Here is a 26,034-nt window from a genome sequence, read left to right on the forward strand (position 1 = left end):
TTAGACCGATGCGCCACTCGGGAGTGTAGGCCATGTTATAGTGGGTCTGTTTGCTCTTTGGACAAACAATACATTTGATCACGTTATCTTCAACTGAACCACATTTTGTTGTACGTATTTTACATGGTCAAATATGCATTGGGATTGTCGAAAAATAGGCTATCAAGTTGAGGAACAAAATCTGTTCTAAAATATCCAGTGGTCTTCTAATAAAAACGTAATCAGTATCAAATCATTGATTAAAGGTGCAATCAGTAAGATTTGTAATGTTGTCCAATGGTCATTTCAATTAATGATATGATACAATTTGAGAGTCAATAGATTTTAAGCTCTGTAATAAATAAGTCAGGCCAGAGCATGTAGCTTAATGTTTTTATTAGTTACTACTGAGTAAACTAAACACATAAGCTGTAGATTAAGAGTTTGATGCATGGTGGTAATTGCAAAAATATGATTTATTCAAATAGATTGAGACACATTATCCATTGTGTGTACAGAAAGAACATGGATACAAATAGAAGAATTGGCACTTATTAATGTTTTGGGGAAAATTCACGCTTTCATTTCTTTGATAAATGGACCAAGAAATGAATGAAAGAAATTTGCAAAGAACTCAAACAAGGAAAGATTCCCTACTATCCAGCATTCCGGTTAGTAGAGATATGCAACACATGAGTTGGACAGCACTTTATAGGGCATCAACAACACCAAACAGATGAGTTAAAAACAAAAAAAAGGCATGTAAACCAAGGGAATGTTCACTTGGACGTCTTTAGTCAGACACACAGCGATGTGTACACACAACGTCATCCATATCATATCCTTAAAATGGTCAGTTACTACATCAGACAAAATTGATAAACAACCAGAAATCCTACATCTGTAGGGGATGTTTTCAGACTGGGCATTCTCCTCCTTTTCCTATTCTCTTCCTCCTCTCACTGGCCCGGGCTCTGAGATAGAGCTCCCAGAAGGCCGTTGGCCGTGCTGAAGAGGTTGATGGGAGAAGAGCCGTCTGTGATCAGGGTGGACTTCAAACCCAGAGACTGGAGCAGCTTGACCTGGGGGAGGGTAGGGAAGGACAGAAAGTCGAGAGAGATGATACATTTAATATGATAATTGTTCCTTTCCGTTTTAACTGATTGAATAAGATCCCGTGTTCCAGTTCCAATATCTTATACATCCTGATAATGTCTTGTCACGCTAATATAGCTAATTTATTTAAATTGAGATTGGGTGGGAGAAAGACAGACCTGCTCTGTGAAACGTTACAGTAAAGTAAAACATTACAGAACGATTCTGACCTGAGCAAGAGCTTAAGGATTCTCCAGGTGCCATTTTTATTCAGACAAAATGGATTGTGTAGCACAAATATGACGGTGTTACGGTATGTCAGGAGTTATATACCTGTAGCTCGGGGCCGGCTCTGGCCATCTCCTGCAGGGTGTTGGCGCCGATGCTGTCCACCAGCTGTTTAAAGCGTTTGCTCTCTATCTCAGCCAGCTTCTGCCGTTTCTCCACTTCCAAACGATCCATCTCCGACTTATAGTTTAGCTCTTGCTCCCTCGCCTTGGACAGACGGTTCAGCTCGCCCTCCTGCACACACAATGACAGGTCACACACACACACAGTTAGAGCGTTGGACTAGTAACCGAAAGGTTGCAAGTTCAAATCCCTGAGCTGACAAGGTACAAATCTGTCGTTCTGACCCTGAACAGGCAGTTAACCCACTGTTCCTAGGCCGTCATTGAAAATAAGAATTTGTTCTTAACTGACTTGCCTAGTTAAATAAAGGTAAAAAAAATAAATAAACACAGGTCAGCAATTACAGGTGAACTACTGGTTGTTTCAGAATTACACAATGTAGAGGATACGTACAGCCTCAATCCTCTGGGCCTCATCCTTCAGTTTAGCCTCATTGACTGCTGCCTCTCCCTGGATACGGGCTGCCTCTGCTCTGGCCTGGGCCTCTGCCTTGGCTGCCCCTGTACTCTCCACCGCTGCACTGCAACACACAACGACACGCTGGTTAAGGTTGGGAAAACTGATCCTAGAGCTGTACCTTGGGGAAACTTCTTCACGCCACATATCTAACCTCCGCATTCACACAACTCACAATAGCATTATGTTTGGATCTCTGATCTAAAAATCTTACCTCGGTACAACTTCACAGTCACACTACTAAGAACAGCATGATGCTAACGCTAGCCATGCTAATTCTAGTCTCTTGCCATAACATTTTCCCCATCAGCAATGCTAACATGTGTTAGCGTTATGCTAATGCAATCCCACCTGCCATTACATTTCCCATAAGTGATGCTAACATTCGTTAGTGTTAGCAGCACAGCATTAATTGTCACCTGAGGGCCTCCAGCTCCAACAGCTCTTTCCTGGTCCTCTCTGCCTCCGCCTGGTCTGTGATCCTCTGCCTCTCCAGACGACCACGTGCCTCCTGCTCGAGACGCTCTGCCTCATGGCTGCAGGGAGGGAAGGGGAGAGAGAAGTTAACGCTTACCCAAGAGGCAAAAACAACCCAATCTGAAGATGAACAGTGTGTGTCTGTCTGGTGGCAGGTAGCCTAGCAATTGAGTGGGTTGGCCAGTAATCAAAAGGTCACTAGTTCAAATCCCTTAGCCGAACTAGGTGAAAAATCTGTCAATGTGCCCTTAAGCAAGGCACTTAACCCTAATTGCTCCTGTAAGTGTGTGTGTACATGCGTGTTTGTCAATGACATATGGACAAAGCCATCGATCACGTGACACCATTCATTCCTATGTGAAGGCGCATTGAAGCCAAATGAAGTCTTAAGATGGTGTCTCAGGGAGACATAACATGTGCAACTCCAAGAAGTGAGTTGCAGGCTAGCTCAGTGGTGCCAACTGTCGTTAAATAACTAAAGTTGAAGGCAGACAGGTGTACTGCAGGCTGCCATTAGCAAACAAATTATTCTTATAGCTTCTGTAATGAGATTTTAAAATAAAATCGCTTCAAGTAAATATATCTAGTCTATTAGAAATCATGATTGTCTTCAAATTTTGTATACAAAGATAGACGTTTTTCCATTCACTATAATTGGGGGGGGGTCCTGTTTTATGCTAACATTTCCTGCAGTACCACAGTAAACCTTTGAACTTCGATGGCTTCAGAGGGGGAAATCTCCCCCCCCCCCCCTCCATGTGCGCACACGCGCGTCTTGTGTCCTACCGTGCAGCAGCCTCCTGGGAGTTGGTGGTGATCTCGATGGCCAGCTGGACACTCTTCTGCAGGGAGTCTCTGGTCCTCTGGTCCACCGGCTCCACTGACTGGATGTCAACACTGCTGATGACCAGACTGTTCTGGTGGAAGCGCAGGCTTGGACGCACTGCCAGCTTGTCGTCAAAGCCAAACACAGAGGAGCAGATGATCCGGTTGGAGTTCTGTAGAGTGGAGGGGGTTAAAGAAGAGGTTAAAGCATGGGGTGTTATTGTTGTCTTTGGATCAATTGGCTTACGTTTTCCATAGGACTACCTAAACTACAAAACGCTAAGGGCTGGAGGCCATGTAGAATTAAAAAGTGTGTTGAAAAGGCAGAACAGTGCAGATTTAGATGACTGAGGTGTGGAAGGACCTTGTGAAAGTCGTCAAACTGCACGGAGGCGACGGCTCCTCTGACGCGGGAGGCGATGGCTTTACAGGCATCCCCCACAAAGTCTGGCACCGAGAACAGAGCCGCAGCCTGGGACGGGTCCGCAGGAGACTTCAGGTCAAAGTGCCTGAGAGAGAGAGAGCGAGAGAGCGAGAGAGCGAGAGATATGAAATACATCAGCTGGCCTACAGACTAGACTAGGGAGACAGAGAGACAGACCAAATCGCAGAGGATTCTCAAGCACATACGCCACGCCACCCCCCACCCCCCCCACCAACAAACCCTACCAGTTGTAGCTGAGCTGCAGCTGCAGGCGTGCGTGGTCGGCCGTCTCTATGGTGATGATGTCAGTGAAGAAGTCCGGCCCCAGCAGCAGACACACGGCCTTGATGACATTGGTCCTCTTGGGCTTGTCCCCCGACAGGGAAAGCACGGTGAACTGCTCATCAGGACCCAACATTACCATCTCTGGCCCAAACACCACCCTGAGAGAGGGGAGGGAGGGAGGGAGAAGAGAGGGCAAGAAAGGAGAAGGGATGGGAAGAGAGAGGGAGGGCGAAAGGGAAAAGTTAACACTAGGGGCCCAATGTTGCTCTGGTTAAAAGTAGTGCACTATATAGGGAATAGGGTGCCATTTGGAAAGCAGACTAGTTTTATGGGTTGTTTCTGGACAGGTCCAGTGTCATTGTCCCTCCACGTCTGTCTGCCTTTCAGCCATGTTTACCTGGCCTTCTTCTCCCTGTAGTCGTAGACCTGCACAGCAGCATTGTGGGGAACCCTGTAGGACACCACCTTGGTCTTGTCCCGGTCCTTCATCTCCACTTCCTTTCTGCGGTCAGAGCGGTCAGCCAGGGGATCCTTTGTGGAGGTCAGGAGGGTCTCAACATTCTGAGGCAGATTCTTCGCCCACAGCTCCTCGTCCTGCGTCAGCATGTAAGTGTGGCCAATCACAGCACGGACCTAGAGCCAGGCAGCCAATGGGGGAGAGGGATGGTGAGAGGTGGGTGGGGATTTAAGGTTGTTAAATAAACAGGCAAATGGATTCCCTGGATCATTTGAATCAGGTGTTTTAGTGTATGTCCCAAATGGCCCCCCTACAGTACATGGTGCACTACTTTTGACCAGAGTCCTGTGGGCCCTGTGGGCCCTGGTAAATCGTGCAATGGAGCTGGTGCAATCACACTTTTTTACCAGAAAAGTATCCATGTCATTTTCAATGATTAGTAATGTTTTTTAGCTAGTCTATATTAAAATACAGGTCTGTTTTATATAATAATTAAAGCTGCAATATGTAGCTTTTTGGGCGACCTGGCAAAAGTGGGAGTTATAGATAGATCGGTCATTCTCACTGAAAGCAAGTCTAAGAAGCGGTAGATCTGTTCTGTGTGCCATTTCTACGCTTCCTGTTAAGTTTAATTTTTGCATCTTTGACTTTCGATTTTGTGAAACAGCTTCTAAAACAGAAAAATTAAATATTTTTGGTAACTGAAAAGATATTTCAGTGGTTTAGAGATAGTACAATAATGCTTGTTTTGCCAAACAAAAATTAGGAGACCTATTAGAATTTTAGCAACCAGGAAACAGTGGAGCGATTTCTACATATTGCACCTTTAACAGATTGCATTTTGCACACGCTCCACGTCACCTCAAGATGAATGTTTTGGTTCAGTGCCGTTAGAAAGCAATAGTTGCACCACTGGTGTTTACAATTAAAAAAGGCACCTGCAAAATAAAATGATGTATCCATTTCGTTGTGCCGTTACAAATGTATCATTGTTTCATGTCCGATGCACTCTGTTGTTACATATCAATTGCGGTGTCCACCAGTTCATGTTGCCTGTAAGAACCATGGTGAGCACAGGCATGTCTGATTAGGCATCGCTGGCTTTCTCATCCAATGGGTTTTGAGAAGGCGTATGCAATTGAGATTCTCCCACTGACTCAAAGTAACCTTCCACCAGCCGAAAAAAGATTGCACCTTTGCAGAAAACTGCATGTTCGGCGGCTCGCAATGAGCAGTTTGCAAGAAGATACTGAGAAATAATCAGTAAGCCTAATATTACATGATTAAATCTGAAATAATTTCTCCAAGCTGTTTAGAGGCATTTAACACCATTCTGCATTTGCACCATATATTTTCCCAACATTAAAATCAGTTAAAATGTTGTTTTCATTCAGTTACAAAAGTGGCCAAGCTGTCTGTACACGCAAAATGGAAAAAACACAGGATATTTGTAGCTCGATGAAACAGTTCTGCTTTGTAAGTAATAATCGTCCAAATAAACAATTTCTACCGTCATTGCATCAAATACACTACATGACCAAAAGTATGTGGACACCTGCTAGCTGAACATCTCATTGCAAAATCATGGGCATTAATATGGAGTTGGTCCCTTTCTGCTGCTATAACAGCCTCCACTCTTCTAGGAAGGCTTTCCACTAGATGTTGAAACATTGCTGCGGGGACTTGCTTCCATTCAGCCACGAGCATTATTGAGGTCGGGCGCTGATGTTGGGCGATTAGGTCTGGCTCGCAGTCGCCGTTCCTATTTATCCCAAAGGTGTTCGGTGGATTTGAGGTCAGTCAAGTTCTTCCACAGCGATCTCGACAAACCATTTATGTACAGACCTCGCTTTGTGCACGGGGCATTGTCATGCTGAAACAGGAAAGGGCCTTCCCCAAACTGTTGCCACAAAGTTGGAAGCCCAGAATCATCTAGAATGAGATTGTATGCGGTGGCATTGTTCTATTTTATTCTGTTAAATTACTATAAAATAGGTGCATCTTGACTGTGATAAGGGCTCGGGAAATAAGAGCATCTCGTCTGCTAAATTAACAAAAAAGGCTATGCCATTGAACAGCCACAGGCTTCTACAAGCAAGCGCAACTGCTGAGGCTAATGCCTTTTGAAGATTGTGTTCCATAATATATCCAGTTGATATATTACGGTTTCAATAAATTCATCTTAAAATGGCCGTTTTTAAAATTGTAATTGACTGAATACTGTATATGGGGCAATTTAGCCGTTAGGATTGGTTATCTGTAATGTTATGATAAATTAGCCATTGTTGCGCACTGTTGGCATATAGATATATGCACACTTTTTTTTCTTCTGGCCTTGTTTAAAAATAAATTCTAATAATTTGAGTACTCGAGTTCAATATACATTTCTTGTGGCAGAACCTAATAAATAGTTGTATTCTGTTCATATGGATTCCCCTTTTGAAGAACAGTGTGGAATTGCAGGAAATGGTTTACATTGTTTTTTTGTTTTAAAAAAAAATGTTTGACAGTCAGGTGCCCAAGCACTACAGAGACTCAGCCAGGTCACACCAGATCCACTGCTGTATTAGACATTTGTCCAGGGGCCTCATTTATAATCATTGCTTAAAAATGTCAAACAAAATGTTTGCGTGTGCCATTTCTGAAAACAAATTAAAAATGATATTATTTTAAAAAAATTGGCGCACATACAAAAAAATGTTGTACTTGGCGTACACCGTACTATAAATATGCATGTTTCTCGTTATAAAACTCTGCGTGCGTGAACAAGCATTAAAACTCAGCCTGGAAAACGCCCTCCGTTTCAAGCTTTGATGTTGAAAATAACGGCCGTTATTTACAGTATAAATTGGAATTAAGCCATGGCAGTTTATAAAAGAGCAATGGCAACTAGGATCACATTTCTGTAGCGGTGTGGGCAAAATGTTTTGATATATTGCAGACTTTTTCAAATTAAACATGCATGCTGCTTATGGCGAGTGCCTGTCTGTGCATTCAGCAAGATTGATTGTATATTCGAAACAATTTAAAAGTACGCTAAACGCAAAAGCCTATAACATAATAAATGATTATGTTATAGGCTCTGAGATTAATAGGAAACGATGCTGTGGTCATATCGCACAGCAATAGCCTATCCATAGGCCTACTGTCAAATATTTTACATAAGTTACCGGTATATTTACTGTGTTGGAAGAAAGTTAATATTTTGCAGTAATTTATATACAGTTGAAGTCGGAAATGTACATACACCTTAGCCAAATACATTTAAACTTAGTTTCACAATTCCTGACATTTACTCCTAGTAAAAATTCCCTGTCTTAGCTCAGTTAGGATCCCCACTTTATTTTAAGAATGTGAAATGTCAGAATAATAGTAGAGGGAATGATTTATTTCATCTTTTATTTCTTTCATCACATTCCCAGTGGGTCAGAAGCGTATATACACTCAATTAGTATTTGGTAACATTGCCTTTAAATTGTTTAACTTGGGTCAAACATTTTGGGAAGCTATCCACAAGCTTCCTACAATAAGTTGGGTGAATTTTGGCCCATTCCTCCTGACAGAGCTGGTGTAACGGAGTGAAGTTTCTAGGCCTCCTTGCTCGCACACGCTTTTTCAGTTCTGCCCACATATTTTCTATAGGATTGAGGTCAGGGCTTTGTGAAGTGCATCAGTCCCTCCTGCAGCAAAGCACCCCCACAACATGATGCTGCCACCACCGTGCTTCACGGTTGGATGGTGTTCTTTGGCTCACAAGCCTCTCCCTATTTCCTCCAAACATAACGATGGTCCTTAAGGCCAAACAGTTCTATTTTTGTTTCATCAGACCAGAAGACCTTTCTCCAAAAAGTATCTTGTATCTTAGTCCCCATGTGCAGTTGCAAACCGTAGTCTGGCTTTTTTAATGTTGGTTTTGGAGCAGTGGCTTCTTCCTTGCTGAGCGGCCTTTCAGATTATGTCGATATAGGACTCATTTTACTGTGGCTATAGATACTTTTCTACCGGTTTCCTCCAGCATCTTCACAAGGTCCTTTGCTGTTGTTCTGGGATTGATTTGCACTTTTCACACCAAAGTACGTTCATCTCTAGGAGACAGAATGCATCTTCTTCCTGAGCGGTATGACGGCTGCGTGGTCCCCTGTTGTTTATACTTGCGTACTATTGTTTGTACAGATGAACATGGTACCTTCAAGCGTTTGTAAATTGCTCCCAAGGATGAACCAGACTTGTGGAGGTCTTCAATTTTTTCTCTGAGGTCTTGGCTGATTTTGTTTGATTTTCCCATGATGCCAAGCAAAGAGGCACTGAGTTTGAAGGTAGGCCTTGAAATACATCCACAGGTACACCTTCAATTGACTCAAATGATGTCAATTAGCCGATCAGAAGCTTCTAAAGCCATTACATTATTTTCTGGAAATTTCCAAGCTCTTTAAAAGGCACAGTCAACTTGGTGTATGTAAACTTCTGACCCACTGGCATTGTGATACAGTGAATTATAAGTGAAATAATCTGTCTGTAAACAATTGTTGGAAAAATTACTTGTGTCATGCACAAAGTAGATGTCCTAACCGACGTGCCAAAACAACAGTTTGTTAACAAGAAATTTGTGGAGTGGTTGAAAAACAAGTTTTAATGACTCCAACCTGAGTGTACAGTGAGTGAAAAAAGTATTTGATCCCCTGCTGATTTTGTACATTTGCCCACTGATAAAGAAAGGATCAGTCTATAATTTTAATGGTAGGTTTATGTGAACAGTGAGAGATATAATAACAACAAAAATATCCAGAAAAACACATGTCAGAAATGATATAAATTGATTTTTATTTTAATGAGGGGAAATAAGTATTTGACCCCTTCTCAATCAGAAAGATGTCTGGCTCCCAGGTGTCTTTTATACAGGTAACGAGCTGAGATTAGGAGCACACTCTTAAAGGGAGTGATCCTAACCGCAACTTGTTACCTGTATAAAAGACACCTGTCCACAGAAGCAATCAATCAGATTCCAAACTCTCCACCATGGCCAAGACCAAAGAGCTCTCCAAGGATGTCAGGGACAAGATTGTAGACCTACACAAGGCTGGAATGGGCTACAAGACCATCGCCAAGCAGCTTGGTGAGAAGGTGACAACATTTGGTGCGATTATTCGCAAATGGAAGAAACACAAAAGAACTGTCAATCTCCCTCGGCCTGGGGCTCCATGCAAGATCTCACCTCGTGGGGTTGCAATGATCATGAGAACGGTGAGGAATCAGCCCAGAACTACACGGGAGGATCTTGTCAATGATCTCAAGGCAGCTGGGACCATAATCACCAAGAAAACAATTGGTAACACTACGCCGTGAAGGACTGAAATCCTGCAGCACCGCAAGGTCCCCCTGCTCAAGAATACATATACATGCCCGTCTGAAGTTTGCCAATGAACATCTGAATGATTCAGAGGACAACTGGTGAAAGTTGTGGTCAGATGAGACCAAAATGGAGCTCTTTGGCATCAACTCAACTCGCCGTGTTTGGAGGAGGAGGAATGCTGCCTATGACCCCAAGAACACCATCTCCACCGTCAAACATGGAGGTGGAAACATTATGCTTTGGGGGTGTTTTTCTGCTAAGGGGACAGGACAACTTCACCGCATCAAAGGGACGATGGACGGGGCCATGTACCGTCAAATCTTGGGTGAGAACATCCTTCCCTCAGCCAGGTCATTGAAAATGGGTCGTGGATGGGTATTCCAGCATGACAATGACCCAAAACACACGGCCAAGGCTGCAAAGGAGTGGCTCAAGAAGAAGCACATTAAGGTCCTGGAGTGGCCTAGCCAGTCTCCAGACCTTAATCCCATAGAAAATCTGTGGAGGGAGCTGAAGGTTCGAGTTGCCAAACGTCAGCCTCGAAACCTTAATGAGTTGGAGAATATCTGCAAAGAGGAGTGGGACAAAATCCCTCCTGAGATGTTTACAAACCTGGTGGCCAACTACAAGAAACGTCTGACCTCTGTGATTGCCAACAAGGGTTTTGCCACCAAGTACTAAGTCATGTTTTGCAGAGGGGTCAAATACTTATTTCCCTCATTAAAATGCAAATAATTTTATAATATTTTTGACATGTGTTTTTCTTGATTTTTTGTTGTTATTCTGTCTCTCACAGTTCAAATAAACCTACCATTAAAATTATAGACTGATCATTTCTTTGTAAGTGGGCAAACGTACTAAATCAGCAGGGGATCAAATACTTTTTCCCCCCCACTGTATGTAAACCTCCCACTTAAACTGTAGGTTGGCATTTTTGAGTTGTACTGGAAGCAGCTCTGCAGAATGGTCACTAGCTGGCAAAGCCAGTCATAAAATCTGATTTTAAACCCAACTCTAACCTTAACCACACTGCTAACCCCAATACCTTAAATGAAAGACCAAAAAGTACATTTTTGTTTTAATGAATTTGAACAATAGTCCATTTTGACTATGCAGCTGACCTATCTAGCGTAAACTACTCAGTTCTGTTTCCAGGGCCAGACTCATTACAAAATGTCAACCTGTGTAACTTACGCTGTATCTGGCAAAGGACGGTGTCAAAATTGTTGTGGACCTGTCAGCAGAACGTTTGAACTCAACAATGTTTTGCATCGACTTTTCCCCCCAACCTAAACATGGACTGCCTGCGAATTCTGAAACAGTGTCTACGCCTGGCTACTAAAACAAAAATTCAATTACAGAAGCATACAGTAGACCTACTTCAATGCAAAAGATAAACGGTTTACCTGTATATTATAAACTGTGGTGCCTATGGGATTGCAAAACTTGATATACATATAGGCTATATCTAATTTACTAGGTCCAATTAAGTGAGAGATGCGCATGGTAATTTGTTGTATGGCTACGTCGGGAATATGAACTCAGCACGGCCAGAAAAGATGAGTAATTTATATTGCAATGGTTATGAAGATAAAATTATTTCTAGTTCTTAATTATTTTAGATTTACTAACGGCAAATGGCTGAATTCTTGTTTGTGCTTTCCTGCTTTTAATTTTCATCATATTCCACATTTGCACAAAATAGCCTAGTCACCTGCAATACAATATTGCAACCACTAGCAGATGTGCATACTCATGGTCTAACGTTTGCGGGGAGGTGAGCACAGTCTCAACATCAAGATTTTTGAAATATAAAATGCCAACTTTTGCGTGAAAATTGGAGCACGCACATGTCGGGGTGTATTTTGTACGTACACACAGTTTATAAATGAGGCCCCTGGTCCCCAAGACATGGAGGGATACTGTCCACTAGGGGCAATGTGAGCAACGGCTCTGAAGATGGTCGGTTCAATCCCAGTGCTAGGCACATCTCAAACCTTAACCATTACCTTAACCATTACCTTAACCAGTCGGAATTAATGTGAAAAAACGTACTGTCATGTTCAGTTTAACCCTATCCCAAACCTTATCAGGCAAAATTATTGCCTAAACTTAACAGTCAAGTTGCCATTTGGGACGTGGCCCCTGTCTTCAAACATTCCGCTGGGTAAAAACTCACCTTTCCTGTTTTGATGTCTCGAACATAGATCCCTTCATTCTCGTCCAATGGGATGGCCTGTCGCCGTAACATCACCTCCACGGAAACCGGGGGGACGTACTCGATTGGTCCGCGTAGCATCCAGCGATCACCGGGGCGACGTTGGACTCCACCCCTCCGGGAGAGCTTGGCCCTCTCCTCCTCCCCCTCATCCTCCTCTTCCTCCTGCTAGCAGAGAGGAGGGAGAGAGAGAAGGGACAGAGAGATAAGGAGAGGGAGGGAAAGAGTGAGACAGTGTGAAAGGACCGAATGTACATTGAATGGATTGTGTACCAGCCAAACCAGACAGTCCTGTTTAGGATCGTCGTTGTATTTGACTAAGGTCCATTTGTTTCCCCTCCCATCTGCATTTAAATTATTCCACCCTTCCCTCACCTCCTGTGTATCGTTGAAGGCCTCTACGGCCCTCAGCACCAGGCCCTCCTCCTCAGAGAGAATATAGACGTCCTGGATGCCCTCCTCTAAGTGCTCCCCGGGCTGCAGGAAGAACGAACGCTCACCCTGGGAGGAGGAGGAGAGAGAGCAGTGTTAAATTAAAGCTCATTGGGGAAGTGACTAAAAGCTACAAAGGCAAATTAATGAACAAACAGAAGTCACTGAACTTCCTCACCAGTGTGTAAAACGCCAACGAGTGACTAAACAAACAATTGACCAAACAAAGGAGTGAAAGACCGAGCTCTCTTTCAGTCTCACCTTGACCACCCTCTTCTGACCCAGCTGCGGTTTACCGTCTGGTCCCACCGGGTCCAGGATCACACAGTACTGACGGCTGCTCAGCGTGGTCACATTGACCACTCCCACCACTTCCTCGGCAACAGACGGGATGTGTGCCTCCCGCTCCGCCATGGTAACGAGCCACTCTTCCCCAGTGCGCCGGTCCCGCCCCCCGGCGTCACGGAATGGGCGTATTGCTCGCACGTGCAGTGCTTTCTGAGAGTGAAAAAAAAATACATTCATTAATTTAGGCAGGTCCTAAGAAACATCATAAGACTAATAAAATGTATTTTCAAAAGAATAGAAGAGCATATTGAGTTTAAATTAGGCCTATGTTACGGGCCATTCAAATCAATAGTCCGTTGTTTTGTTTATTAAAACAGACAAGACCCACCTATTTTATAGTAAGAATATAACAGAATAAAATACAAATAACATTTTTCCCACAGGGATGTGTGGAACTGCTGTTATATCTTTAAAAAAAGTTATATTTTGAAACAATCATTTTTTATCCACATTTCAGCCCTTTCCTAACCTCACTCCCCCTCGTTAGGGAGAAGGCATAGGATCTTATCTTCATCATGATACCGATAGAAAATAATACCAATCCTATTTTCAAAAGCATGCGAGTGTCATTCATATTTCACTACCTCCGCGGGTTTTTGGAGTTGGCTATACGCAAGCAAAATAATAGGCCTACTCTTGATTTAGGCTACATTATTGCATGCTCAGTGGCGACCCGTCATTCAGGGCTGCCCCACCCGTTTTGAGCCCCACATTTTGGCATTAATGCAAGATATAGGAGAGAGAAGGAAGGTGAGTGATAGGTCAAAGAGAGGGAGAGAAAGAAGGAGGGTGGGTGGGGAAGTAAATGGTGACGAGAGAGAGGAGGAGTGCTTGGTAAAGAGAGGGAGAGAGTGAAGGAGGGAGAGAGAAGCGAGGGAGTAAGTGATAGGTAAAGTGTAAGAGAGAAGGAGGGAGGTGGGGAGTTCTGGATAAAGTGAGGGCGAGAGAGGAGAGAGGTGTTACCTTGTCGGTGAGGATGAAAGCGTTGACGATGTCGAGGACCTCCTCATGAGCCCCTGGTAGATACGCCCCCACCTTTCTCACCTGCCACTCCTCACCTGGACACACACATACAGGGAATCACTCAGCTAGGTAGGTGTGTGCGCACGTCTGTGTATGATAGTGATACAACATCTGCTACTTGTGTACATACATTATATGTACAATAAAAATATAAAATACAATACAAGTGTCTCACCAGTGACCCTGCGGACTCCGCTCCTGTCCACTCCCTCCTTGCGCGCTCGGAGGCGAATGGCCTGGTTCTCTCTGATCACCGTGGCCTTGATGGTTTCCAGTACCGCCACCTCCTTCCTGGGGATGTACGTCCCTATGGGGGGGGGGAAAAGGTTAGGGGGTCAGGGGTTAAAAAAAGCATTATTAGGCAACCAGTGTCACGACTTCCGCCAAAGTCGGTTCCTCTCCTTGTTCGGGCGGCGTTCGGCAGTCGACGTCACCGGTCTTTTAGCCATCGCCGATCCACCTTTAATTTTCCATTTGTTTTGTCTTGTTCTCCCACACACATGGTTTACATTCCCTCATTACTTGTCGTGTATATAACCCTCTGTTCTCCCCCATGTCTGTGTGTGGAATTGTTTGTTGTTAAATGATTGTGCACTTCTGACTGGTTCGCGATGGGTTCTTTGTACCCATATTTTGTTGTTCTGGATGCCGTTGGTCTTGCATATTAAACTGCTCCGGTTATTTCCCAGTTCTGCTCTCCTGCGTCTGACTTCCCTGCAACCAGTCACACCCCTCTTACAGAATTCCACACCTGAATATGGAGTCAGCAGGAGCAAGTGCCCCTGGTATAGGGTGTCGAGGAGCGCGTCCGGGAGCACGCGGCGATGCTCCACCATCTCGGCGCCGCCATGGACCGCATCGTCCAAACCATGGACCGCTGGGAGAGACAGGGAGTTCCTCTAGCGCCTCCACCAGCACAACCGGGGTCTCCACTACTCACCCCCCCCTGCACCCGGTCCCAGTGGGATTCATCTCGCCCTTCCCCGGGAGTACTGTGGGACGGCTGCACGTTGCCAGGGTTTCCTGTTGCAGCTGGATCTTTACCTGGCAACCGTCAACCCGGCTCCTTCGGGCCGTGAGAGGGTGTCCGCCCTCGTCTCGTGCCTCTCGGGGAAAGCCCTGGAGTGGGCCAACACCCTGTGGGGAGAAGGCGATGCGGCGCTGGACCATTTAGAGGATTTCACTCGCCGCTTCCGGGCAGTCTTCGAAACATATATCTCCGATTCCCTGCGTCAGGGGTTCATTCGGTCCTCTACTTCACCCGCCTCCTTGAGTTTCTTTTTTGTGAAGAAAAAGGAGGGAGGTCTGCGCCCGTGTATTGACTATCGAGGCCTAAACCAGATCATTGTGAGGTACAGTTACCCGCTACCTCTCATAGCCACAGCGATTGAGTCAATGCACGGGCGCGCTTCTTCACCAAACTAGATCTCAGGAGCACTTACAACCTGGTGCGTATCCGGGAGGCAGACGAGTGGAAGACGACATTCAGTACTACTCAGGGCATTATGAGTACCTCGTCATGCCGTACGGGTTGATGAATGCTCCATCAGTCTTCCAAGCCTTTGTAGACGAGATTTTCAGGGACCTGCATGGGCAGGGTGTAGTGGTGGATATTGATGACATTCTGATATACTCCGCTACACGTGCCGAGCATGTGTCCCTGGTGTGCAGGGTGCTTGGTCGACTGTTGGAGCATGACCTGTACGTCAAGGCTGAGAAATGCCTGTTCTTCCAGCAGTCCGTCTCCTTCCTAGGGTACCGCATTTCCACCTCAGGGGTGGAGATGGAGAGTGACCGCATTTCAGCCGTGCGTAATTGGCCGACTCCCACCATGGTAAAGGAGGTGCAGCAGTTTCTAGGGTTTGCCAATTACTACCGGAGGTTTATCCGGGGTTTTGGTCAGGTAGCGGCTCCCATTACCTCACTGCTGAAGGGGGGGGCCGGTACGTTTGCAGTGGTCGGCTGAGGCGGACAGGGCCTTTGGTCACCTGAGGGCTCTGTTTACCTCGGCTCCCGTGCTGGCCCATCCGGATCCCTCTTTGGCATTCATAGTGGAGGTGGACGCGTCCGAGGCTGGGATAGGAGCCGTGCTCTCTCAGCGCTCGGGTACGCCACCGAAGTTCCACCCGTGTGCCTTCTTCGAGGAAGCTCAGCCCGGCGGAGTGAAACTATGACGTGGGGGACCAGGAGTTGTTGGCTGTTGTCAAGGTGTTGAAGGCGTGGAGACATTGGCTTGAGGGGGCTAAACACCCTTTTCTCATCTGGACTGACCACCGCAATCTGGAGTACATCCGGGCAGCGAGGAGACTAAACCCTCGCCAGGCAAGGTGGGCCATGTTTTTCACTCGTTTTGTTTTCACCCTCTCTTACAGACCAGGTTCCCAGAACGTGAAGGCAGACGCACTGTCCCGGCTCTATGACACAGAGGAGCGACCCATGGATCCCATCCCCATACTCCCGGCCTCCTCTCTGGTGGCGCCGGTAGTGTGGGAGCTGGACGCGGACATTGAGCAGGCGTCACGTGCAGAGCCCGCTCCCGTCCAGTGTCCAACTGGGCGTCTGTACGTTCCGTCTGCTGTCCGTGACCGGCTGATCTATTGGGCCCACACGTCACCCTCCTCTGGTCATCCAGGCATCGGTCAGACGGTGCGCTGTCTGAGTGGGTAGTACTGGTGGCCCACTTTGGCTAAGGACGTGAGGGTTTATGTTTCCTCCTGCTCGGTATGCGCCCAGTGTAAGGCTCCTCGGCACCTGCCCAGAGGTAAGCTACACCCCTTACCCGTTCCACAACAGCCTTGGTCGCACCTGTCGGTAGATTTCCTTAACGATCTTCCTCCCTCACAGGGTAACACCACGATCCTGGTCCTTGTGGACAGTTTTCCAAGTCCTGCCGTCTCCTCCCTTTGCCCGGTCTCCCTACGGCCCTACAGACTGCGGAGGCCTTGTTTACACACGTCTTGCGGCACTACAGGGTGCCTGAGGATATAGTGTCTGATCGGGGTCCCTAGTTCTCTTCGAGGGTCTGGAGGGCGTTCATGGAACGTCTGGGGGTCTCGATCAGCCTTACCTCGGGTTTTCACCCGAGGTAAGGCCGTGATGGCAAAAACCTGAGAAAATTCCAAGCAGGAAGTGGCCTGTCTGAGAATGTGTAGTTCTTCTTTTGGTTCTCTATCGAAAATACAGTATCTGTGCTGTTACGTAGCACTTTCTAAGGCTTCCATTGTCTCTCTAAAGCCTTCAGAAAGTGGATTGAGGCGTCTCCTGTCTCTGGGCAGAGTTTTGTAGCTCAGTTTGTCAGTGGTCTGCCTGGTGACTAAGAGATTGGATATGCGCCTTCATGAGACCACGCTGTTTTTTCTTTTCCTCTTTGAATGAATACACTTTTGTCCGGTTGGAATATTAATCGCTATTTTACGAGAAAAATACCATAAAAATGGATTTTAAACAGCGTTTGACAGGCTTCTAAGTTACGGTAAAGGAACATTTTGATTTTTTTTGTCTCGAAGACATTTGGACAGAACTATGGATTATTTGGAACAAAAACATTTCTTGTGGAAGTAGCAGTCCTGGGAGTGTATTCTGACGAAGATCAGCAAAGGTAATACAATTTTTCTTATAGCAATTCTGAGTTTAGTGAGCCCGAACTTGGCAGGTGTCAAAATAGCTAGCCGTGATGGCTGAGCTATGTACTCAGAATATTGCAAAATGTGCTTTTGCCGAAAAGCTATTTTAAAATCTGACATAGCGATTGCATAAAGGAGTTCTGTATCTATAATTCTTAAAATAATTGTTATGTATTTTGTCAACGTTTATGATGAGTAATTTAGTAAATTCACCGGAAGTTTTGGGTGGGAATGCATGTTCTGAACATCACATGCTAATGTAAAAAGCTGTTTTTGGATATAAATATGAACTTGATTGAACAAAACATGCATGTAAACTGCTCCGGTTATTTCCCAGTTCTGCTCTTCTGCATCTGACTTCCCTGCAACCAGTCACGCACCTCTTACAACCAGGCTGTGTTTGGAATCGGGTACTACATACAGTTTGGAATGTACTACGTGTCTACTACTTGTTATTTTTTTACTTGACTTTGATTAAATTGTCGAGGGAGCTTGCAATAAAGTATTTCACTGCACCTTTTATACCTGCTGTAAACTGTGCACATGATGAATAAAATTGGATTTGACTTCAGCCAGTCAAATTAGAAACAAATTGAAAGAGCACTAGCTATCTCGTTAAAATGATGCTCTGATTTGGTTAAAAAAAGAATGCATTTATCAATACGAATGCATGTAAGGACCCAAGGAAAGTTGTAATGGATGTGTTAGGAGTTGAACCCAGAGAACTCACCTGGCCCTTCAAACAGCCACTGATCTCCAGCAACCCTCTTCTCTCCTCCCACGTCCTCAAAGTCCAGCAAAGCCTGCAGGCGCAGAGCAGTGTCTGGGTAGACGATCTGCAGTGCTGTCACGTTCTGGGAGTGGGTGGGGATAGAGATAAAAAATAAATAAAAAAATAGCTTTAACTCTCCAAACTTCTAATTCCTAGGCTTTAACTCTGCAGGCTAACACCGTTGTGGCATGCAGGAGAACAGGGCTAGCACCCAGATCCCAGACAGTTATATTATCTATCCAAGTGAATGCCTAAGCTTTAGCTAAATGTGATCATAATGGAGGGGTTTCAGTGAACCACACTTGTGTGCTGAGCAACCTCTGCTCGGACACCTGAAGACTTGCATTAGCACCCTGCACTGCTAACACCTAGGCTTTAGCGCTGACGTCTAACAGACAGACAGTACCTGCTGGATCCCCTCTCCGGGGTAGAGGGGGAAAGGGTCTTGGGTGAGCCGGATCTCCAGGTCAGCATGGCGAAGCTTGGCCTGTCCCGATTGGTCGAAGAGCACCTGTCTGTTGTCGTCGCGAGCGACGGGGTTGAGCACCACGCAGTAGTGGCGAGGAGGGACCATGGTCATTCGCGTGGGGGAGAACAGCACTCTGGGAAGGAGGGGACAATACAGTCACCTAATGACTGACACACTAATCTACACTGATACTGTACATCAAATTGTATTTGTTACATGCACCCGAATACAACAGGTGTAGGTAGACCTTACAGTGAAATGCTTACTTACAGCCCTTAACCAACAATGTTTTAACCTCCCTGGGCAACCTCCCTGCGTTTGCGTCCCACCTAGTCAACAGCCAGTGGAATCGCGTGGCGTGAAATACAAATACCTAAAAAATGCTATAACTTCAATTTCTCAAACATATGACTATTTTACACCATTTTAAAGACAAGACTCTCGTTTATCTAACCACATTGTCCGATTTCAAAAAGGCTTTACAGCGAAAGCAAAACATTAGATTATGTCAGGAGAGTACCCTGCCAAAAATAATCACACAGCCATTTTCAAAGCAAGCATATATGTCACAAAAACCAAAACCACAGCTAAATGCAGCACTAACCTTTGATGATCTTCATCAGATGACACTCCTAGGACATTATGTTATACAATACATGCATGTTTTGTTCAATCAAGTTCATATTTATATCAAAAACCAGCTTTTTACATTAGCATGTGATGTTCAGAACTAGCATACCCACCGCAAACTTCCGGTGAATTTACTAAATTACTCACGATTAACGTTCACAAAATACATAAATTATTTTAAGAATTATAGATACAGAACTCCTTTATGCAATCGCGGTGTCAGATTTTAAAATAGCTTTTCGGCGAAAGCACATTTTGCAATATTCTGAGTACATAGCCCGGCCATCACGGCTAGCTAATTTGACACCCACCAAGTTTGGCCCTCACCAAACTCAGATTTACTATAAGAAAAATTGGATTACCTTTGCTGTTCTTCGTCAGAATGCACTCCCAGGACTTCTACTTCAACAACAAAAGTTGTTTTGGTTCCAAATAATCCAGTTATATTCAAATACCTCCGTTTTGTTCGTGCGTTCAGGTCAGTATCCGAAGGGTGACGCGCGAGCGCATTTCGTGACAAAAAGATTCAAAATATTCCATTACCGTACTTCGAAGCATGTCAAACGCTGTTCAAAATCAATTTTTATGCCATTTTTCTCGTAAAATAGCGATAATATTCCAACCGGGCGACGTTGTATTCATTCAAAGGCTGAAAGAAAAAAAATGGAGAATTCTCATGAATGCGCATCTCCAGTGTCACTGTTCCCAGCCTGACCACTCACAAAATCTCCTGCTGTTTTTCGCCCAGAGACAGGAGAGACGTCATTCCACTTTCTGGCGCCTTCTGAGAGCCAATGGAAGCCTTAGAAAATGTCACGTTACAGCAGAGATGCTGTATTTTCGATAGAGATGCCACAGAAGGAGAACAAATTGTCAGACAAGGCACTTCCTGTATGGAATCTTCTCAGGTTTTGGCCTGCCATATGAGTTCTGTTATACTCACAGACACCATTCAAACAGTTTTAGAAACTTTAGAGTGTTTTCTATCCAAATCTACTAATTATATGCATATTCTCGTTTCTGGGCAAGAGTAGTAACCAGTTTAAAATCGGGTACGTTTTTTATCTGGCCATGCAAATACTGCCCCTTAGCAACCAACAGGTTTGTTAAGAAAAAAAAAAATAGATAAGTAAAAAAATTACTAATAATTAAAGAGCAGCAGTAAAATAACAGTAGCGAGGCTATATACAGGGGGTACCGGTACAGAGTCAATGTGCGGGGGCACCGGTATTGAGGTAATATGTACATGTAGGTAGAGTTAAAGTGACTATGCATAGATAATAAACAGAGTAGCAGCAGCGGAAAAGGGGGGGATGCAAATAGTCTGGGAAGCCATTTGATTAGCTGTTCAGGAGTCTTATGGCTTGGGGGGATAGAAGCTGTTTAGAAGCCTCTTGGACCTAGACTTGGCGCTCCGGTACCGCTTCCCGTGTGGTAGCAGAGAGAACAGTTTATGACTAGGGTGGCTGGAGTCTGACAATTTTTAGGGCCTTCCTCTGACACCGCATGGTTTAGAGGTCCTGGATGGCAGGAAGCTTGGCCCCAGTGATGTACTGGGCGGTACGCACTATCCTCTGTAGTGCCTTGCGGTCGGAGGCCAAGCAGTTGCCATACCAGGTAGTGATGCAATCAGTCAGGATGCTCTTGATGGTGCAGCTGTAGAACTTAGGGATCTGAGGACCCATGCCAAATCTTTTCAGTCTCCTAAGGGGGAATAGGCTTTGTCGTGCCCTCTTCATGACTCTTGGTGTGTTTGGACCATGACAGTTTGTTGGTGATGTGGACACCAAGGAATTTGAAGCTCTCAACCTGCTCCACTACAGCCCCATCAATGAGAATGGGGGTGTGCTCGGTCCTCCTTTTCCTGTAGTCCACAATCATCTCATTTGTCTTGATCACGTTGAGGGAGAGGTTGTTATCCTGGCACTACATGGCCAGGTCTCTGACCTCCTCCCTATAGGCTGTCTCATCGTTGTCAGTGATCAGGCTTACCACTGTTGCGTCATCGGCAAACTTAATGACGGTGATGGAGTCGTGCCTGGCCATGCAGTCATGATTGAACAGGGAGTAAAGGAGAGGCCCCCGTGTTGAGGATCAGCGTGGCAGATGTGTTGTTACCTGCCCTTACCACCTGGGGGCGGCACATCGGGAAGTCCAGGATCCAGTTACAGAGGGAGGTGTTTAGTCCCAGGATCCTTAGCTTAGTGATGAGCTTTGAGGGTACTATGGTGTTGAACGCTGAGCTGTAGTCAATGAATAGCATTCTCACATATGTCTTCACTTTTGTCCAAGTGTGAAAGGGCAGTGTGGAGTGCAATAAAGATTGCATCATCTGTGGACCTGTTGGGGCAGTATGCAAATTGGAGTGGGTCTTGGGTTTCTGGGATAATGGTGTTGATGTGAGCCATGACCTGCCTTTCAAAGCACTTCATGACTACAGACGTGAGTACTACGGGTTGGTGTTCTTGGGCACAGGGACTATGGTGGTCTGCTTGAAACATGTGTGTATTACACACTCAGTCAGGGACAGGTTGAAAATGTCAGTGAAGACATTTGCCAGTTGGTCAACGCCTGCTCGGAGTACACGTCCTGGTAATCCGTCTGGCCCTGCGGCCTTGTGAATGTTGACCTGTTTAAGGTCTTTCATCAGCTACAGAGAGCGTGATCACACAGTCATCCAGAACTGAGTGTAAATGTGTTTGTACAAGTCATATGTTGACTAACCTAAACCTGTAAAGAAACGCCTAAAAGGTGCCATTAAAAACGTGATATTTGGTAACGTTCGAAGTGTGCTGTCAAATAGTGTGTGATGCTGTAACCACAGAGAGAAACGGCTTGTTTGGCATCAGGAGGCTTAGAAGAAACTGAAAACAACCAATCGCACTAGTAATTAGGAAACTACATGCAGACCTTATCAGACAAACACACACAAACACACTCCTCACCTCTCATTGTCCTGTCTGATGTAGGTGAGTGGTCCTATCTCCACACGGGCAATATTGGTGTTTTGGTCAAGGACATGGATGTAGTGGTGGGGCGGAATACGGATGATTGACTCATCCACCAGCCCCATAAACTCCATCCCGCCTCTGCTCCCGCCATTCTTGAATGTCATCTGGAACGGTCGGAGTGGAAAGAGTTAACAGGGGTCTATTCAGTGATGTGAAACGTACCAAAATATGAATAGAGCTGACACAATTTCCTATTCTGACAGAGACAAGATATAGATTATAGAACAGATATATGATTATCTGAAAAGTGCTGTAATGTTATATCCTCCAGAACAGGCCCCTGAAGTAGCCTGCCCTACTGCCTAAAGGCAACGCTGGCCATGTTCAAGAGCATCAAAACCATGATGTATCATAGGTCAATTGTGACAGACTGACCTACAAATAATACTGAGTAGTTATTGATGATGCAAGGTGATTTGTAGATCAGTCCGTCTCGACCCGCCTTTAAAGTCAGCTGCAATGTCTAACACACCCACTGACCTCCTGACTCATTGTGTGGATCTCAATCTCCTCCTCCCCTGACTGTAGCCTTCTTACCGTAAGTGGAATGCACTGACTGCAAGTCCCTCTAGATGAGTCTGTTAAATGTCCAAAATGTCTCTCCCCTTGTTGCCTCTTTTCGTTCAGTGGTTCTGATCTGAAGGTGCTGACCAGGTGAAAGATGATTCCTCCCCCCCCCTCCATTAGGACATTATCTAGCTCTCCTCTCAAGCAGCTTCTCGCTCTGCCATTTTGTATTTTGAAACACGTGTAAGAAAATTTGCCAAAATTCTATTGGCTTCAAGCCTACTGCTGGACTAAAAAGATGTCCAAGATAGAAGTGTCTTTCAGTCCAGGACAAGGCTTACTGTTACCTGCGCTAAGTGGTGTAAAGTACTTAAGTAAAAATACAAGTTGTTTTTGGGGGGTTATCAGATTTGTGTGTGTGGGGGGGAGGGGGTATACATTTTTATAATACTTTTACTTCACTACATTCCTAAAGAAAATAATGTACTTCTTACACCATACATTTTCCCCTGACACTTTTTGAATGCTTAACATGCCAGGAAAATGGTCCAATTCACACACTTATCAAGAGAACATCCCTGGTCATCCCTACTGCCTCTGATCTGGTGGACTCACTCAACACACATGCTCCGTTTGTAAATGATGTTGGAGTGTGCCCATGGCTATCCAAAAACGAACATTTAAATAAAATGGTGCCGTCTGGTTTGCTTAATATGGAATTTGAAATAATGTATACTTTTACTTAAGTATATTTGAGCAATTACATTTACTTTTGATACTTAAGTATATTTTAAACCAAATACTTTTAAACTTAAACTCAAGTAGTATTTTACTGGGTGATTTTCACTTTTACTTGAATAATTGTCTATGAAGGCATCTTTATTTTTACTCAAGTATGACAATTGGGTACTTTTTCCACCACTGTCTGCCCTTAGGGACTTATTCTTTATACTAGAGTGTATGCTGTAACTCAAGAGAAAAATATTCCCATTGGACAGTGTCCTTTAACCGACATGCTCATACATTTGTGGGAGCGCTCCTGAATTGTGAGAGCAAATACACCTGACAATAACACTACTGAGCAACTGAAGCAAACTGGCTGGACCTGGTAATAGTTACACAGAGGGGCTTGACAGAACAAACATACAGGTCTCTTTATACAAGACAAAACTATGGACACTCCCACCATGTACACACATCTGTGCCAAACACATGACAAGTCTCACACACACACACACACACACACACACACACCTTTTAAACTGGCACAGCCAAAACTATTGCTATTTCATTGTACATTCCAGTGCCTCCACCCACTCAAGAACTATCAAGCAAGAGGGACAGTACACACACCTCATGTACTATAATGTGTACATTGAGCTCATAAGGTGTGCGCTGTGTACTCTACTAGGTGTGAAGGTACAGTAACCATCGTCACCCACACCATCTCACAGAAACAATCCCATCCATGACACCAAAAGCACATATGGTACACAACAAAATGTCAAGTGCTTTCATTTATTTATTTATTTTTTTTTTTGGGGGGGGGGGGGGGGGGGGCAGTGATATTTGCAGACAGCAGTGGACACATAAATTCTGTCCTAATTTCAAATTGCAATGACCAGTCATGCTTATGGTCTTAAACTCATCTGGCATGTGAAGTTTGTTGTCTCCACAGCAACATGTTTTACATTGATAATGCTCTGTGTTCAGAGCATAAATGCAGATGTAAGAAAATGCAGATGTAAGTGTGCATGTGTCTACAAAATAAATCTCCCTTTTCAACTTATGACATTCAACTTCCAAATCTCAGAAGAGTTAGCTCGCCCTACATTGAACACCACAGTGGAAAATAAATGGTTCCAGAATGAGTCAAAGAGCATAACGTTAATCTCTGCTGCTTAGAGGGAGGGAGGGTGACTGTAGCCTTAAGATATTTTTGGGAAACCGGGAACTGTGTATCCCTTTTATTGCTGTGACGAGTCAACTCCAAGGAAGGATGACGCATTTTCATTTGGAAGAAAAGTTCTGTTCTAGGCGTTTTATTAGCAACTTTTGAAATGCCTTGAGAGCAGATTCCAAAAGTTCTGAATGTAAGCTTAATGCATTGGACCAAGTTGAGGTGTAAATGTTATTTTTTTAAATTGAAAGAGCAATCTGAATAATCTGTTTCACAAACACGTTGTATTAGTTTACTTATCCACTACTAGAACATGACTTTCTTCATTTAACTGGGCAAGTCAGTTAAGAACAAATTCTTATTTACAATGACGGTCTACCCCGGCCAAACCCTAACCCCACGACCCTATGGGACTCCCAATCACGGCCGGTTATAAATACAGCCCAGGATCGAACCTGGGTCTGTGGTGACACCTCTAGTGTCTTTGACCGCTGCGCCACTCGTGAGAATGGCTACTAACTAATCTAGAGTAGCTATGAGAGTTTCTTACCTTTGTTGACTAACTGAGCAGATTCTTCACTTATCCTAGCTTGGCAAACGTCTGTAGTCAGATGGTCAATGCGCCTCTGTTTTTTTGAACAGCTTTTATTACGCTTTTGTGTTTTGAGTGGGTTGGTGGGCGTGCCTGGCTAGGCTATCCAGAAGAGTCGTCACTAGTTACCACAAACACAAAGTCATAAACCCAGCCTATTTCTACAATTTCTCTTCTTTAAAATGTGATTTTAACCTTAACCACACTGCCAACCTCATGCCCAACACGCACCTTAAATTAAGACCAAAAAGCACTTTTTTGTCTTCATGAATTTTTACGATATAGACCATTTTGACTTTGTGGCTGGGCTATCTAGTGGAAACCATGCGGAAGCAATCCCGGAAGAACGATTACGAGTAACGTGATTTACTGGACGACTGTAGATATTCATAAATGTACTAGATACGTTTGATAGTACGAAACCCATTGTAGTATCTAGTTCCTTTGCTCTAGGAGCCTATTGACGCAGTACTGAAAAATGTATTTTTTTATAACAAATGCTGCGTTCAAGTGCTAGTCGGAACTAGGAAACGTAGAAATGTCCGACTGGTGAACGCGGTACGTATATTACTTTAAACAGTTAACAAGTCTGAAATATCCGAGTTTCCAAGTTCCGACTGGGACATGAACGCGGCATAACCCTGTGGTAGGCTACCATCGCTCGGTTTCTTTCACGTCATCAGTCGCTTCGAACACACCGATTGCGTCATTGCATCAACGCTGCATAACATTTTGCACAGCTAGGCAACT

At 44.7% G+C, this 26,034-nt stretch overlaps 1 protein-coding gene across 2 annotated transcripts; it reads right to left on the reverse strand.

Moving 5' to 3' along the window:
• Nucleotides 1-360: 360 nt before the first annotated feature.
• mvp (major vault protein) lies at nucleotides 361-25,580 on the reverse strand. 2 transcript variants are annotated; one of them, XM_029727144.1, is made up of 17 exons: nucleotides 25,243-25,580; nucleotides 22,220-22,389; nucleotides 18,582-18,777; nucleotides 18,134-18,257; nucleotides 13,956-14,087; nucleotides 13,721-13,815; nucleotides 12,671-12,907; nucleotides 12,353-12,478; nucleotides 11,939-12,142; nucleotides 4,350-4,585; nucleotides 3,913-4,110; nucleotides 3,608-3,752; nucleotides 3,205-3,416; nucleotides 2,361-2,477; nucleotides 1,879-2,005; nucleotides 1,408-1,596; nucleotides 361-1,061 (listed from the first exon to the last, which is right to left on the reverse strand). In XM_029727144.1, the coding sequence occupies exons 2-17, from the start codon at nucleotides 22,387-22,389 to the stop codon at nucleotides 939-941; spliced, it is 2,631 nt and encodes an 876-aa protein (XP_029583004.1). In that variant the 5' UTR covers nucleotides 25,243-25,580; the 3' UTR covers nucleotides 361-938. The 2 variants fall into 2 exon arrangements, with proteins under 2 accessions (XP_029583004.1, XP_029583003.1); XM_029727143.1 differs by having other exon boundaries at nucleotides 11,939-12,145.
• Between the last annotated feature and the right edge of the window lie 454 nt (nucleotides 25,581-26,034).

The sequence above is a fragment of the Salmo trutta genome, chromosome 32, assembly GCF_901001165.1.
Source record: "Salmo trutta chromosome 32, fSalTru1.1, whole genome shotgun sequence".
In the NCBI taxonomy this organism is placed as follows: Eukaryota; Metazoa; Chordata; class Actinopteri; order Salmoniformes; family Salmonidae; genus Salmo; species Salmo trutta.

Excerpts from the sequence above, each read along its gene's own strand:
- mvp (XM_029727143.1), bottom strand. The coding sequence starts at position 22,389 with ATGACATTCAAGAATGGCGGGAGCAGAGGCGGGATGGAGTTTATGGGG. Across the intron at positions 18,778-22,219 it reads ATCAGACAGGACAATGAGAG|AGTGCTGTTCTCCCCCACGC; the intron begins GTGAGGAGTGTG and ends CCTCCTTCCCAG. Across the intron at positions 13,816-13,955 it reads CGGAGTCCGCAGGGTCACTG|GTGAGGAGTGGCAGGTGAGA; the intron begins GTGAGACACTTG and ends GTGTGTGTCCAG.